Source organism: Pieris brassicae, chromosome 6 (assembly GCF_905147105.1).
Source record: "Pieris brassicae chromosome 6, ilPieBrab1.1, whole genome shotgun sequence".
Classification (NCBI taxonomy): Eukaryota; Metazoa; Arthropoda; class Insecta; order Lepidoptera; family Pieridae; genus Pieris; species Pieris brassicae.
This window is the reverse complement of record NC_059670.1, coordinates 8905117-8921232: the sequence shown is the minus strand read 5'-3', so window position 1 is coordinate 8921232 and position 16116 is coordinate 8905117. Positions and strand designations below refer to the sequence as shown.

At 35.9% G+C, this 16116-nt stretch overlaps 3 protein-coding genes across 3 annotated transcripts; 1 reads left to right on the top strand and 2 right to left on the bottom strand.

Moving 5' to 3' along the window:
• Positions 1–29: 29 nt before the first annotated feature.
• LOC123710589 (NADH dehydrogenase [ubiquinone] 1 beta subcomplex subunit 11, mitochondrial) lies at positions 30–664 on the bottom strand. The gene has a single exon (XM_045662601.1). The coding sequence runs from the start codon at positions 509–511 to the stop codon at positions 80–82; it is 432 nt and encodes a 143-aa protein (XP_045518557.1). The 5' UTR covers positions 512–664; the 3' UTR covers positions 30–79.
• A 104-nt stretch (positions 665–768) lies between these two features.
• Positions 769–8945, top strand: LOC123710588 (RNA-splicing ligase RtcB homolog). Its single transcript, XM_045662600.1, has 5 exons — positions 769–1249; positions 1555–1685; positions 1768–2472; positions 3024–3188; positions 8486–8945. Exons 1-5 carry the CDS (start codon positions 958–960, stop codon positions 8711–8713), a joined length of 1521 nt encoding a protein of 506 aa, XP_045518556.1. The 5' UTR covers positions 769–957; the 3' UTR covers positions 8714–8945.
• LOC123710586 (glycerol kinase-like) lies at positions 8830–15453 on the bottom strand. The gene is made up of 12 exons (XM_045662599.1): positions 15195–15453; positions 14996–15124; positions 14767–14896; positions 14457–14674; positions 13644–13856; positions 13421–13523; positions 13202–13309; positions 10796–10958; positions 10502–10703; positions 10073–10202; positions 9794–9874; positions 8830–9033 (listed from the first exon to the last, which is right to left on the bottom strand). Exons 1-12 carry the CDS (start codon positions 15264–15266, stop codon positions 8933–8935), a joined length of 1650 nt encoding a protein of 549 aa, XP_045518555.1. The 5' UTR covers positions 15267–15453; the 3' UTR covers positions 8830–8932.
• Positions 15454–16116: the final 663 nt, after the last annotated feature.

Sequence of the window (16116 nt, the reverse complement as noted above, 5' to 3'; positions counted from 1 at the left end):
AAGGATAATAAGTAAAAGTCGTATTTTATAGAACACTTTTAATAACTACTATATAGATTTTACATAACCAAGCACTGCCTTAAATTATAATTTCAATATCACATAAATCACTTTCAGATGGAAGCTTTATGGTTTTAGGGTTCACATAATTTGGATCAATTGGTTTTAAGCCAGCCTTCTCACGTCTGTACAATTCCAGATAAGCTTCTCTTTGCGACCAGTCTTTCAGATGAATATCAGGATAGTATGCCCAAAAGAAACCACCAAATACAATGCATAAGCTTACAGTAAAGAAGTAAGATGCATGATGAGCATTAGTGTCGTCTTCCTTACTAGTATAGTCAAACCCATAGCTTACCCAGTTTTTATCTTCGGTTTTAGTTTCAGTGACAGTGGCAGCGCTATCACTATTCTTCTTGGATGTAGAAATAGCTCGACTACTTTTAGATAAGTGATTCCAAAGAGATTGCCGTATCATAGGCATATGCCTTAGTTTTATCAGCGCTGCCATTGTATACTCCTATTAGAAATTTTACGTTTAAATCAAATATGGTCGAATTTTGAACGGATTTCTCTATAAACTTAGTTTATTCTTTCGTCTTACAGCTGTGAAAATTAATTATGAAACCATTTTCTTGACAGAAAAGGTAAAAATTTGCGAAAAGTAACTAAATACTATTGTCAATTTGTCAATTGTCAATGTACATACGTATTACTTTATCTATCTTTAGTATATTAGTTTTCGATGTCACAAACTTATCTGTGATCACATTATATAGGTACTGTAACATGTTTAGAAGTTTATTAGATATAGATCGTATTCACCGGGTTTTTCGATCAACGTCCCTATTTATAAAATATTTTTTCCACTCCCTCGTACTTAGAGTGAAAATACTCTATATTTCAAAAAAATTTTAGACACACTTGAAACTAGTGATCAAGTTAATTTTTGTCACGATGGTGGTTCGCCAATACAACGAGGAGCTCAAATATCTGGAAAAGATCAATGCGCATTGTTGGAAAATTAAAAAAGGCTTTCAACCCAATATGAAGGTTGAGGGCGTGTTTTATGTAAATAACACTTTAGAGAAACTTATGTTAGATGAGCTACGAAACTCCTGTAGACCTGGAATGACAGGGGGATTTTTACCTGGCGTAAAACAAATAGCCAACGTAGCTGCATTGCCGGGTATTGTTGGTCGATCTGTTGGTTTACCAGATGTTCATTCTGGATATGGTTTTGCTATTGGTTAGTATACTTGTGCAATGCCTATATAACTACTATATCATAATAGATTGTTTAAGACTTAATTGGATGTTGATTTAATCACCCTATAAAATGCAGTTTACAATACCAAATTCTTTTAACATATCTTTCATATAACAATTCATATGATCAAATATTTTATTTCTGATGAATTTTGAAACATTTAGAGAACTTAGAGGCAATTTGGTTTATATTATCTAAGTACATAAGTATCCCTATTTTTCCCCACAAGATCACTGATTTTATTACTAATGATCAATATTCCACCTGAATAATTTTTACCGCAGGAAACATGGCAGCTTTTGATATGTCTAATCCAGACTCTATTGTTTCCCCGGGAGGTGTAGGATTTGATATTAATTGTGGAGTTAGGCTTTTAAGAACAAATCTACATGAGAAAGATGTTATTCCTATTAAGGTTTATATGAATTATTATTAGTTTTGAAATTTGAAAAATGATAGCTGCAATTGAGTTATAAAAATTATTTGGTATATTTTAGGAGCAATTGGCCCAAAGTTTATTTGATCATATTCCTGTTGGAGTAGGTTCAAAAGGAATCATTCCTATGAATGCTAGAGATATGGAAGAGGCGTTGGAAATGGGCATGGATTGGTCACTAAGGGAGGGTTATGTGTGGGCTGAGGATAAGGAGCATTGTGAAGAATATGGAAGAATGTTAAATGCTGATCCTTCAAAAGTAAGTCTTAGAGCAAAGAAAAGAGGTTTGCCACAACTCGGGACTTTAGGTGCTGGCAATCATTATGCTGAAATTCAAGTTGTTGATGAAATATATGATAAATTTGCTGCTGGTAAAATGGGACTTGAGAGATTAGGTCAAGTATGTGTTATGATACATTCAGGAAGTCGAGGTTTTGGGCACCAAGTAGCAACTGATGCTTTGGTGCAAATGGAGAAAGCAATGAAAAGAGATCAGATTGATGTAAATGATCGACAATTGGCCTGTGCAAGAATTAATTCAAAAGAAGGTCAGGATTACCTAAAAGCTATGGCAGCAGCAGCTAATTTTGCTTGGGTCAATCGCAGTTCAATGACTTTTCTAACAAGACAAGCTTTTGCCAAGCAATTCAAAATGGCTCCTGATGATCTAGATATGCATGTTATTTATGATGTTTCACACAATATTGCTAAAGTAGAAGAACATGTAATAGATGGAAAATTAATGACTCTTTTAGTTCATAGAAAGGTAAGTTTTAAAACATATTTAATGATAATCATAACTACATTTTGTATGTTTACAAGGAACAATTGCTAAATTTTTTATTAAGGTTCTCTTCATCTTTTACAGACAATAAAGTAAGTTACTCATTACAAAACACTTGTCCATGGTATTTTAGCATATGCCACTGTAAACTGGTCTCCACATTTCAAAGTGCACATAAATTTCCATTAAAAAAGTTCAAAAACATTTCCTTAGAAAGCTTTGCAATTGTCTGCACTGGATTGATCTCAATGGTTTATGTAGGCACGCAATAGGCTCTCTCGCTCTTGCAACTAAGTTCTTACATTAATGAAGATATTGATACATTTTCAGCTCTTAATGAGTTGTAACATATATCTCTAGGTTTTTTTGTTTGCTTGTGTTAAATTTTTATTTGCAAGTTTAAATTTTTGTCTGATATAAATTGATGTGACTGTATGTGTGTAAAATATATGAAGTCATATTTTCTTGTATATTTTAGGCATACATGTTGATTTAGGACTTATAAATAAATAATTATGAAAACTCATTTACAGGGTTCCACCAGAGCTTTTCCACCTCACCATCCTCTTATACCTGTAGATTATCAATTAACTGGCCAGCCTGTATTAATAGGTGGTTCTATGGGTACATGTAGCTATGTCCTCACGGGTACTCATCAAGGCATGACTGAAACATTTGGATCCACTTGCCATGGAGCAGTGAGTATAATTTTATATAAGAAAGCTTGAGGGACGTCGAATCGGTTGTGGATGGTTGACGCACGTGTCAGTGAGATTTTAGTTTTTTTTTCCGGTGTTTCTGTGATTTTCCAAAGCTAAAATAGTTGTTATTGTTCTATCTTCACAAAACTAACCCTATTGGTGCTGGTAAAGTATAAAATTTAAACTTATATAGTCGCTGCAGTTCCGGTAAAATGGATCCTGACCCCGAACCTCCCGACCCGGGAACCTTTTCTATGTCTCGCAAACGACAAGGTGAGGAGAGAAATATGCCTTCCTTTAAAAAAACAATTACGGATCCCACTCAGGCGAACCCGTCTGTTCAACACCTATATGTCCACCCCTCCTTTTCCGATGGCCCTCGATCGTACTCTAATGATGATAAAGGTCCATTCATTGTCCAAGTTTCCCGGGAAGTAGAGGACCCATCTTCTGGAGCCTCGTTACGTGCTATTACATTCGGTCAGTTTATGCATAAGCACAAAATTAGTTCTGTCATACTCGGTGGTGTAAAAAATGTAGGCCGTAATAAAATTGCCGTTGAGTTCTCTTCTGCTGAAGCTGCCAACAAGCTGCAAGTTTAAAACTATTATCCCTTCTTATAACATAACCAGAATGGAGTTGGTCAAAGGTGTACCGGTGGACTGGTCAATGGACGAACTCGTTGATTCATTAGAGCTTCCTCCTGGATGTGGTGAGGTGTTAAAGTCAAGGCGACTGAACCGAAAATCAGTTACGAGGGTGTCACCACCTGGGTGCCTACCCAATCTGTTGTCCTTACCTTCAGGGGACAAATGCTCCCTTCTAAGATTTACTCTTACCACACTTCCCTCCCTGTCGAAACCTACAAACTTCCAACCATACAGTGCCTGAACTGCTGCCGTTTTGGTCATATCAAATCGGTCTGCCGATCTAAGCCCAGATGTTACAGGTGTGCTCAGCCCCATACAGGTGATACGTGCGAAGTCACCTTAGAAACATCCACATGTCTACATTGCTCAGGTAAACATTTTGCTTCTGACAAGGGCTGTCCAGAATTTACTCGACAGCAATCCATAAAAATGGTGATGTCCCAGAACAATATCTCATACATTGAAGCAGCAATTCAGTTTCCACCTGTCCGACGTTCATATGCTGAGATAACAAAAGAAATGTTTACCCCTCCTGTCTATTCTCTAAGGTCTCCTCAAACAGCCCAAACTCCTACCAAAACTTCCTATCGCCAAACAATCTATCGCTCCTCTCGTCCCCAAGCTTCTCTAGCAAAGGGGTACGATAGAACAGCTCACCAGACTATTGTTGGTGAGTGCTCCTCATCTCTCCCAAATGGTTGTGCTCTCAACAATAATGTTGACACCCTTCCCTCTCAAGGCAAAATGTTAGAATTTATTTCTGAATTCCTTCTCAGTATTGTCGCCCCATGTAGCGAAATTCCCCTACCGCCCAACGTTGCCAAAAACCTATCCCAACTCTATAAATTATTACAAAACGGACCCAATAACCGTAATTCAATGGAATAGTAAAAGCTTACGTTCAAGAAAACACGAATTGATCTCCCTTATAAACCTCCATAAACCCACAATTGTTGCCATCTCGGAGACATGGCTGAGACCTGGTTACCGATTTCGGGTACCTGGTTTCTCCTGTCTGAGGGATGACAGGAATGATGGGTATGCGGGCAGTGCTGTCTTTGTACGGCTCTCCCTCCCTTTCTCCCAAATTCCTCTTCCTACCCATAGCGAACAGATTAATGCTGTTGCTGTTCGTACCTTAGATATTTCTTTTGTATCTTTGTATATTCCTCACCCTTCTCCTTCTGTTCTTCCCGAGACACAATCAATTTTATCATCCCTTCCCAGCCCTATCATAGCCATGGGTGACTTTAATACCCATCACACTATGTGGGGGTGCCACGCTAGTGATAGGTTTGCTCCACTGCTGAATGACTTACTCGACGTTGTCAATCTCTGTATCCTCAATGATGGCTCCCCAACTCGCAGGGTATACCCTAATCAGAATCCCAAATCTGCAGTGGATCTCACCCTCTGCTCCCCTAACCTGGCCTCGCAACTAACTTGGAACGCCCTTGAGTCCACGTATGGCAGTGATCATTTTCCCATACTTATTACATTGAACAACAAATCCTTACCCCTCTCTTACCACAACCCCCTTTTGAAATATAAACTCAAAAAAGCAAACTGGAAAGAGTATGCCCAATCCGTTGATTGTATGGTAGACTTTCTGCCGGATTTGGAACGTGAAGAAAATGTCTTGTCTTGCTATGATCTATTTTTAAATTCTCTCAAATCTTCGGCCGATTATCAGATCCCCAAAAAGCACTCTCCTAAAAATCTGCTGCTTTCCTCTCCCTGGTGGGATGATGAATGCAGCGATTTGTTTGGTAAGAGAACGGCTGCAGAGAAATCTTACTCAGCCTGTATGTCTCAGGAGAACTTTAATAATTATCAGAGGCTTGATGCTAAAATTAAAAGGTTAGTATCGAAAAAAAAAAGATCTAGTTGGATACAATTTTGTGAATCCCTTAGCCCTCGCTCTCCATCCACTATTGTGTGGTCAAATGTGAGGAGATTCCGTCGTTCCCTGAACCATGTTGATGCTTCTTCAAATAACCCTTCTGACTGGATTAACAACTTTGCAGACATTTCTGAGTTCTATGCCAGCTCCAGCTTCCGATGAAATGGATGCTCCCTTTTCTTTCTCTGAGCTTCAAATCGCTCTTCATGGTCTCAAAGATTCGACTCCAGGGGAAGATGGCGTTCCATATTCCTTCCTGGCTAGACTAAATGACAAAGCTAAACTTTACTACCTTAAAATAATAAACAAATGTTTTGAAACTGGTATTATACCGGCATCTTGGACATCTCAAATAGTCATTCCCATTCTCAAACCTGGAAAAATCCCTTCAGATTCAAATTCATATCGACCCATAGCTTTGTCATCTACTTTAGCTAAAGTAACAGAACACCTTCTTAAAAACCGACTGGAATGGTTAATGGAAAGTAGAAATATTCTCCCCTCCTCCCAATTTGGGTTCCGGAGGGGTTTTAGTACCACAGACAGCCTCAGTATACTGACAACAGACATTCACCTAGCCTTTACAAAAGGAGAGTACCTTGTGGGTGTGTTTCTTGATATTGCTTCTGCATATGACAATGTCCTACTTCCGGCGCTCAGGCAGAAAATGCTTAAGCTGAGTGTGCCTTCGAGGATGGTTCATCTCATATGTAATCTGCTATTTTGCAGATCTATTCTGATAAAGCATCAGAATACCTCTCTTCCCCCCAGACTAGTCTGGAAAGGTCCCCCTCAAGGCTCAGTTCTCAGCCCTCTGCTCTATAGCATTTATACCCACGACTTCGAACTGTCTGTCACCAGTTTTTGTAATATCTTACAATATGCTGATGATATTGTCCTCTATCACAGCTCAGGCAGTATAGGGGAAGTATCCTGTCGTATCAATTCTGCTTTGCATTATCTAGGCCAGTGGTTGTCTGACCACGGCTTGTCCCTGTCAGCTGGCAAATCTCAGGCAGTGGTTTTTACAAGGAAGAGATACATTCCTACTCTACTCATTTCATTTGAAAATCAAGCAATCAACATGACAGATAAAGTAAATTTTTTAGGTATTTATTTAGACAATCGGCTGAACGGAATTTCCCACTCTGAACACATAATAAAAAAATGTGAAAAAGGTATTAACGTACTAAGAGCAGTAGCGGGGGTTTGGTGGGGTGCTCACCCCTATTCTTTAAAGTTATTGTATAATGCCTTAGTACGTAGTCATATGGATTACTGTATGTTTGTTCTGGATCCCTTTAACAAATCAGCTGCTGGAAAATTAAACAAAATTCAGTATAGGTGCCTAAGAATCATTCTAGGTGCAATGAAATCCTCCTCTACACATCCGCCGGCAGTATTTATGTGACCGCTTTGTTAGCAAGATGTTACAGATATCATCCCACCCTCTTTGGCATCGATTAACCCGACTATCACATGCTCCTTGCACTCGCAACTCCTCTTCCTATCTGCTCGATAGTTATCTAAAGTACACCAGCCTCCCTAACCCCATAATATCTTTTCCAACAAATCCCCTATATTCTACTCCTTAGAAAGCCCTGGTATACAAACCTCCCATCATCACAGACCTTGGTCTGATCAAAGGAGCCCCAGATACCAACATCAAATTACAAAGCTATATTAATTAAAATTGGTCAAATCATCTTCTTATTTACACTGACGCATCAAAGCTGTCTCCAGATGGCTGTGTTGGTGCTGCCTGTTGGGTTTCTCGGCCATGTCCATTAAAGAGAACCCATTTCGTAGCAAATCACGTTTTCCTATTATACTAAAAATCAGGGAGACTCTGCTCTCTTGTAATCAAAAAGGATTGTCTATCATACTAGTTTGGATTTCTAACCACTCAGGTATCCCAGGAAACGAGACTGCTGATTCATGTGCCAAAGCAGCTGTTGAGTCAGGTTCTCTAGATCATTTTAAAAATTCAGCTCAGGATCTTTGTTTTCTTGCAAAGATATATCTGGACAGAAAGTGGAAGACATTTTGGAATGACTCCAAATCGGTTAAGGGTAAGTTTTATGCTTCCATCCAACCAAACATACCAAGACAACCCTGGTTTTGTTATTATCGAAATGCAAATCGCTGGACATGCTTGCACCCCTGTTCATCTAGCCAAGCTCCGGATTAGGGATCACTCTATCTGTGAGTGTGGCTTGGATGAAGGCACTGTATCTCACATACTATTTAATTGTCCCAAACTAACTTATCCTCTTTATGACATTCTTCCCCCTAAAGTCCCCCGTCCTTTAAGTGTTAAATGTTTGTGTTTAGTCCATATTGTAGATTTTTATGTTAATATATAGAAAGCAATAGAATTAAAGTGTAATATATAAAAATTATTCATAAATAGTAAACAGTATTTAATAATGCTTTTACTCATATTTGTGTTGTCTGTGCTGTCTCAAAACTAACAATCCAATTTCAACTATTTTTTTATGCATATTCAAAATTAGCTTAATTATTATTTTTACCGATCAATCTCCTTCGTGTCTTCTCCATCTACACGACACTGGCGAAGTACCTTGTGCCCAGTTGGCATAAATAAAAGCCATAACAAGAGGAAAAAAAAAGAAAGCTTGAGAGCTATTTATTTCATATATGACTTGTCTGCTTAAGTACACACATAGTCTGAACTATTATTTACCTAAATAGGTTTTTAATGAACTTTGTGTTTTCAGGGAAGAGCTCTTTCTCGAGCAAAGTCGAGGCGTAACATAGATTATAAGGATGTATTGAACAAACTAGAAAGCATGGGAATATCAATTAGAGTTGCATCGCCAAAATTAGTTATGGAAGAAGCTCCAGAATCATATAAAAATGTTACAGATGTTGTCAACACTTGCCATGCAGCTGGGATAAGTAAAAAAACTGTCAAATTGCGTCCTATTGCTGTAATAAAGGGGTAGTTGTGTTATTATAATAATATAATTATCTTGTTTCTCAACCACTCTAATAACCTTTATTGTTTCAACTCTGTATCAAGATTGTCATTTATGTTTATTTTCACAAAAAAAAAAACAAATTCCATGCATAATGTATTTATTTTCTCAACAATCTACTAAAATTTACTATTGTAATAATACTACATCTATTAAGGCCTACTGTAAATTATAATTTAATAAATATTATGGCAATTTTTTTAATTTGTCTGCTAAAATTACCAGTAGAGCTGTTCCTAGAAAAAATAATCCAGGAGGAATAACTGTAGAAGTGTGATCAATTTTATCTGAAACAAATGTTTTATTAAATTTTTAACAAGATATTTGAACTTTTTAAAACCATACAAAGAAAATGATACACGACTAGCAATGCCCTGCGGTTTCACTCACGTAGATACCGAACTCGTGATAATGGAAAGTTTATTAAGCCGGAATATAGACATATTTTACTTAGTTTTTAATTATGTACTTTCTTTCAGATTATTAGATACACAATTACATTCATAATCTAATCAATATACAGATTTTACTTATACAAATATATATCTAATACATTTTTTACATAGAATGTCCGAAATTAGTAAATTTAAAATACTCTACAGGTATTGAAAAATTCTTGATTTCAACTAGGTAATGAAATCATTTTTTTAATCAGTCCAGGAATTGTTAGCGAAGAGATTTATTTGTAGAACTGTGTCTTAAAATTTCCCTATACACAACATTTGATGTACTTTTGTTTTGTAGCAGCAAAATTCTTAAATTTTGGAGTTCCGACTCGAGATAGCCCAACTATATGTTGGGCTATTGCTCATGGGTAAAACATTATTTTGTAGATATTGATACATTCTAGAATACAACACCTTGATTTATGTATTTTTATCCAAAATTTTTTGAAAATGTAATATAGCCTATGTCAGTGAAGATGCAGCTTTCTAATGGTAAAAGAGTTTTTGAAATAGGTCCATTAGTTTTTGTGTGAAAACATTACAAACGTTTTTTTTATTTATAATAATAGTATAGATTTAAACAAATTGGTTCTCAAGATACCATCTTTTTCTCTGTCTTCATTTGTCCAACCCATACATCTATCAAGTGCTTCTTCCCATCGCTTGCGGCGTATTTCTCGCTCTGAAAATTGATTGATTTTTGCATAACCAGCTTCTTACAAAATACCTTTTGACCATATGCTATCAATCATATTTATGCTGTTACTTGTGAAAGCAAAATTACGATTATTCACGTAACCTAACAATAGCCGTTTATTATAGAAAAAAAATTACATACTTGAAATTTTTTACTATTAGTAACGTTGAATTTCTGTCTTACCTTCACTAGATATTACTGGCAAAAATGTATCTGACGGTGGACTCGGTGTGATGGGAGGCCAAACACGCAGGGCTCGGCCGGCCACAATGGCTGCCCCCAGAGCTGTGCTCTCCATCATTAATGGTCGAATCTGATGTTTTTACACAAAACAATATTTTAAAAACAATTAGATTATTAGGATTACATTTTTGAAATACTTTAAAACTGCCCATTAAATATTTTAACTATGAAATCAATATTTTGCAGTTTTCTGTCGTTCTTTTAAAATATTAATATCGACATGGAATTTTGTTACAAAAGAAACTATTTTCATATAGGGAATAACTATGTTATCATTGTTTTATTTCCATTTTTGGATCGCCAAAGCCCGATTGCACCCCAGGCTTGAAAATTATACAGACAAGTAATAGGAGTTACGGAAAAAAATACCACAGGAATTCCAAGTGTGTCGGCTTGCATTTGCATTAAAGCTGAGTTTTGTGACATGCCACCGTCAGCTAAAAGCTTTCGTAATGGTGCGCAATCACTGGCCATAGCCGCGGCCACTGCTTGTGTTTGCTGACAAACTGCTTCTAATGCCGCACGGATTATATGTTCATTGCGCGTTGTACTACTAATGCCACACATCACACTGTAAACATTATTTGATTGTAACTTCCGCAAACCACGATTCTTGTTTGGTTTGGTCTAGACTAAGAATGAGCATATTGAACATTCACTTACCCCCTAGCATCTTTTCTCCAGTGAGGTGAATACAACCCATTGAAAGCTGGTACAAAACATATACTTCCTTCCTCATTATCTGCCACCTGATCGGCTAAATATTCTGAATCTGATACATCATTCAATATACCCATACTTGTTTGTAGCCATTGCAGTGTGTCACCTGTAGAGTATTGTACTATATGATTAGTGATGTTAGATTGCATCCCATTTGGAAATGCAGAGTAGGTTTCTAATCCTAAGAAATCAAATGAACATTTATTCTAATTGGGCCCCATTTTACACATTTTTGCAATGTGTTATCATTATAACATAAAAACAGCTATTTAAAATATAAAAGGTTTGCCTAAAATTTTGCTTTTATTAGTTAAAAGTTTAATTTACAATTTAAAAATGTAAGATGGATGAAAGATGGAGTAATTAAAATGTTCAGACAAACATGAAGACAACACAAAGAAAGTAATGTCATCATGATTCTAGTTTTAGTATACAGTGTAAATTCTATGTAACGCCCCTTTAGTTATCAATAAACCCCCTAAAGCGTCGAAAACACTCGGCTTTAGTTGGTTTAGCTTGTCTTCCATACAATGAAACACCCTACATAGCATTACACCCACCCTCTATAACAACAACGACAATAAAAAAAGTATTTATTAAGTTGCCGAAATTAGTTAAACTGCGGAATTGTGTACGTCCGTAATAAACTGGAATTTAGACTATCTAAGAAATCTTTTTTACAACTACTACTTTTGTTTACAAATTACGGAAACGGAAATAACAGACTATACGTAATAGCGTTTAAAAACGAATTGTTTTTTATGTAATTAATAACACTAGTCTGAAATAAACTTTTTCTTTGTCTAATACAGATTTTTCTTCTTTCCATTTAACGACTTTGTAACGATAAAATATGCACCGTCCTTTGAGTGTCGTTATAAAGAGTTTACATTGTAACTTAGGGCAAACTATGTTAAAATCTACAGTTTGGACATTCAAGTCTTACTTAGCACCAATTTTTAACTATGAATGCAAATATAAACAAATATTTATTAATATCTCCAGCAACAATTACCAACTAGAAAACATGTTAATACTGAGATTTCATATATTAGGTCCTTACATATGAAATTGGCGTATTTCGTACTGGCCACTTTAATCACGATCTTTGGTAAGGAATTACAAATTCAAATATGTAGAGCTATTTACTCATGTATTTGTGCTTCGATGACCGTCATTCATTTTTTTTTCTTTTGTTTTTTCTGTTTGCGTCACTCATTTTACAACATGGAAAACTAAAAGTATCGCATTATTTACGAGTACGAAGTTCCGCCGTGGCACTAGTGCTGCGGAAACGACTCGAAGGTGAATGATGTGTATGGCGGTCATGTTGCAAAAGAAAACACAGTTCGTTTTTGGTTCCAACATTTTCGTTCTGGAAATTTCGACCTGCAGAACAAGCCCCGTGGACGGCCTGAGACCCAAGTTGATAATAAAGTATTGAAGGCTATTGTGGAAGCGGATCCATCACAAACCACGTCCGAGTTAGCTGCAGGCTGCGGTGTTAGTGATAAAATTGTTTTAATTCACTTGAAGCAAATTGGGAAGATTAAAAAGCTTGAAAGGTGGGTACCTCACGAATTGACTGAAGCAAACCGGCAAACGCGCGTCGACTGCTGCGTTACACTACTGAACCGGCACAATAATGAAGGTATTTTAAACTGAATCATTACCTGTGATGAAAAATGTATTCTTTACGATAATCGGAAGCGCTCAACGTAATGGTTGGATCCTGGCCAGCCAGCCAAATTCTGCCCCAAGCAAAAATTAACCCCAAAAAAGTTACTCGTAAGCGTTTGTGGACTAGTGCCGGTATTGTTCATTGCAGTTTTCTCAAATCTGCCCAGACTATTACGGCCGATGTCTATTGTCAGCAATTGCAAACCATTATGGGAAAGCTAGCGGCTAAACAATCTAGGCTGGTCAATCGCTTCACGCCACTGCTACTTCACGACAACGCTAGACCACACACTGCACAACAGACGGCTACCAAATAAGAAGAGCTTCAATTGGAATGTCTAAGACATCCTCCGTACTCCCCGGACCTTGCTCCAACAGATTGCCATTTTTTTTCGAAATTTGGACAACTTCTTGCAAGGGCAAAAATTTTACTCTGATGGGGCAGTCCAAATCGCGTTCACAGATTTTACTGATTCCCGTCCGACTGGTTTTTTTTAGTAAAGGGATCAATGAACTACCTATGAGATGGAAAAAGTGCATAGAAAACAATGGTTCATACATAATATATTATATTTAAAAATATTCGACTTTTTGTTCCTCCCATACAAAATGCCAATTTCATATGTAAGGACCTAATATGAGCAATCTAAATAATAGTTATATTCTTACCAGCCACTGCTACAGAACCTTCTAATGCATATATGGCAGGTGTATCAGGCCCCAATTTATAAGCTACTGTTGTTAATAATCCATTTTGTGAGTGAACAATAGATTGCCCTAGAAATAATATATTTTAACTTTTAGAGCTCCATTCTTCCTTTTAAGTTATATCTTAAAATATTATTGAATTGATTGAATATTATACCATATATGTATATAAATCTATACCTGTATTATACAATAAAAAACATCCAGTCCCATATGTACATTTAACCTGGCCAAAATTCATACAATTTTGACCAATTAATGCTGCTTGCTGATCTCCTAGGCACTAAAATTAGAAAAGGAAAATTTTCAAATGGCTAATTTTATACACACTTCTGCTCTGTCATTATAAGCAAACTCTTTTGTTTATACTAAATAACTTACGCATACTCCATAAGAAGCCTACCCCTGCAATTGGTGTGCCTAGAAGAGATCCTGTTGAAATGTAACCATATACTTCAGAGGAACTTTTAATCTTTGGTAATATTTCTAGTGGAATGTTGAAAAATCTCAACAATCCTTTGTCCCATTGTAAATTTCTTAGGCACATTAGCTGTGTACGTGATGCATTCGTTACATCAGTTACATGCACACCACCCCGGCATCCTCCAGTTAAATTCTGTTATAAATAAAATTAAATTGTTAAGAACAAATATACAGGTGTCCCAAGACTATGGGACATCAAGGTAAAGTACCTTAAATATTGTAGATAGGATATTTTGCTATTTGATGACTTTATTTTATTTTGAAAAGTATTACTGCATGATTTTCTAAAAATTACTTCTCGTCTGGGAATCAAACCCTCACAAAAATGAAAAAATCTGCCATTTTTTTATGGCAATCAAGAATATATCTATTTAGATAAAAAAAAAATCTTCTTTAGTAACAGTGCATATTTTGAAAGATTGATTAGACAATGGGAGAACAAGCACTTGAAATGTAGGTAAATAGTAAAATTCATATTTGTGTTTACAATGTGTTTTACTTGCTTTAACCAAACACAATTTATATTACACATATACTTTTTTTGTACTTGGTGTTTTATATTTTGAAATAAAAATGTTTTGTTATATATTTTTTATTTCTTATCTATCTTAATGTGCCATCAATGTAGTATATATTAAGTGTCATAAATTAAGTAAGTACAATGGTATAATGACATCAACTCAATATTTTATGTAAAGCCATGGTATTAAAGATCTGTATGTTATAAACTTACCCAAATTAACCATGAGTCCACGGTTCCAGCCATACAGTTGCCATTTGTAACTGCATCTTTAATTGCTGTCACATTTTCTAAGAGCCATTTTAATTTCACTGAAGAAAAGTAGGTTGACAATGGAAGACCGCTAGTTTGAGTGACAGCAAAAATGCTTTGTGTTCCTTTACTTTTAATCAAATCATCAACAATTTTGGAAGTTCTCACATCTAGCCACACTAAAAAAATATAATCATTTATTAGAGAATATTATGTTAATCATGAAAAAGTATATACTATGTAATTAATACAAGTGTTATACAATCCTCACCTATTGCACTATATAAGGGTTCTCCAGTCAAAGAATTCCATACTATGGTGGTTTCTCTTTGATTCGTCAGACCAATGCCTACTAAATCAGCAGGATCAATGTCCAATTTTCTCAAATTATCTATGGTAACCTGTAAGATCACCCAAAGCACAGCTAATATAAATGCAGTTCTTTTTTTCTTTTTTGGGAATTCAATTACAATAATCATAAAGATAGGGAAAATTCTTACCTCTATGCATTCTAACACAGCACTTAGGATTTCTAAAGCATCTTGTTCTACCCACCCTTGTTGCGGACTAAACCTTTTGAGAGTAAGCTGATGGTAAGTTAATACTTCAGATGTATTCGCAGCAAATATCTGTTAAAGTTATATGTTGATACATTTGTTTGAAAAATAAATTGTTTTAAAGGACAAACTAGAATCATACCAGAAATTTAACATTTGATGTTCCTTCATCAATAGCACCAATCAGAGGGCCAAAATTTCCAAATTCCCGCATAATATCGTTATCTTTATTTACATAATCATGTGATAACCAGTAAGAACTAAATTTGTTTTTATTTAAGTTTTCTAATATTCACTACTTATTAGACATTTTTCAATTTTCTGTTTTTCTAATTTCTGTTATCCCTTGACCACACAGATTTGTTGACAGAAACTGACAAGCAAGGGCACAGAACACTATTACTTCTTTGACACAAATTCACTTTTCGACAAGTATGACTCGCTCATGGTAAACGAATTTGTAAGGGAATAACATAACCTTACTCTTTGTCACAGTTGTGTTATAGGTTTGGTGCGTCACGCCTATTGCAAAGAGACTTTGTCTCAAGTTTAATTTAGTGTAATTTAGATAGATTTAGATAGCTGTGAATAATAAACCTCAAAATGATGAAAAAAAGCGCGGGCAACGTTGGTAGTGGCGGGAGTGTTTTTTCTAGTGAATTTTTTAAATCAGTTTGTATATGCATTATATATACACAAACTGATTAAAAAAATTATATATATATGTATTAGTTTAATTTAATTGTTTTGTTTATTAATTTGTGTATATATTCTACAGTATCTTGTAAGTTTTTATACTTTTTCCTCAAGGCCTGGAGTCAGGCGAAAAAATGGACGAGCCCCCGGATATCGGGGGCTCGCCCCCCGAGGTAGCGTGTAATATTATAGTAGATAATAGATTTTCAAAACTAGACCAGAGTCCAGTGTAGATACAGATGTGGATCAACGGAGTGACCGAAAAAGAATGCGTCTAGGAAAAATTTGTAAACACTGCAACAAAAGGAAACGAAGATTCGATCCGAAGCGTCGGAACAAACAAAAAGACTCCGATTGTTCGTGCCAAA

Coding starts and splice junctions, on each gene's coding strand:
- LOC123710586 (XM_045662599.1), bottom strand. CDS start 15,266: ATGCGGGAATTTGGAAATTTTGGCCCTCTGATTGGTGCTATTGATGAA. Junction 13,310..13,420: donor TTTTTTATTGTATAATACAG/GTATAGATTTAT, acceptor TATTATTTCTAG/GGCAATCTATTGTTCACTCA. Junction 10,704..10,795: donor TGGAGAAAAGATGCTAGGGG/GTAAGTGAATGT, acceptor TAATGTTTACAG/TGTGATGTGTGGCATTAGTA.
- LOC123710589 (XM_045662601.1), bottom strand. CDS start 511: ATGGCAGCGCTGATAAAACTAAGGCATATGCCTATGATACGGCAATCT.
- LOC123710588 (XM_045662600.1), top strand. CDS start 958: ATGGTGGTTCGCCAATACAACGAGGAGCTCAAATATCTGGAAAAGATC. Junction 2,473..3,023: donor CTCTTTTAGTTCATAGAAAG/GTAAGTTTTAAA, acceptor ACTCATTTACAG/GGTTCCACCAGAGCTTTTCC. Junction 3,189..8,485: donor GATCCACTTGCCATGGAGCA/GTGAGTATAATT, acceptor TTGTGTTTTCAG/GGAAGAGCTCTTTCTCGAGC.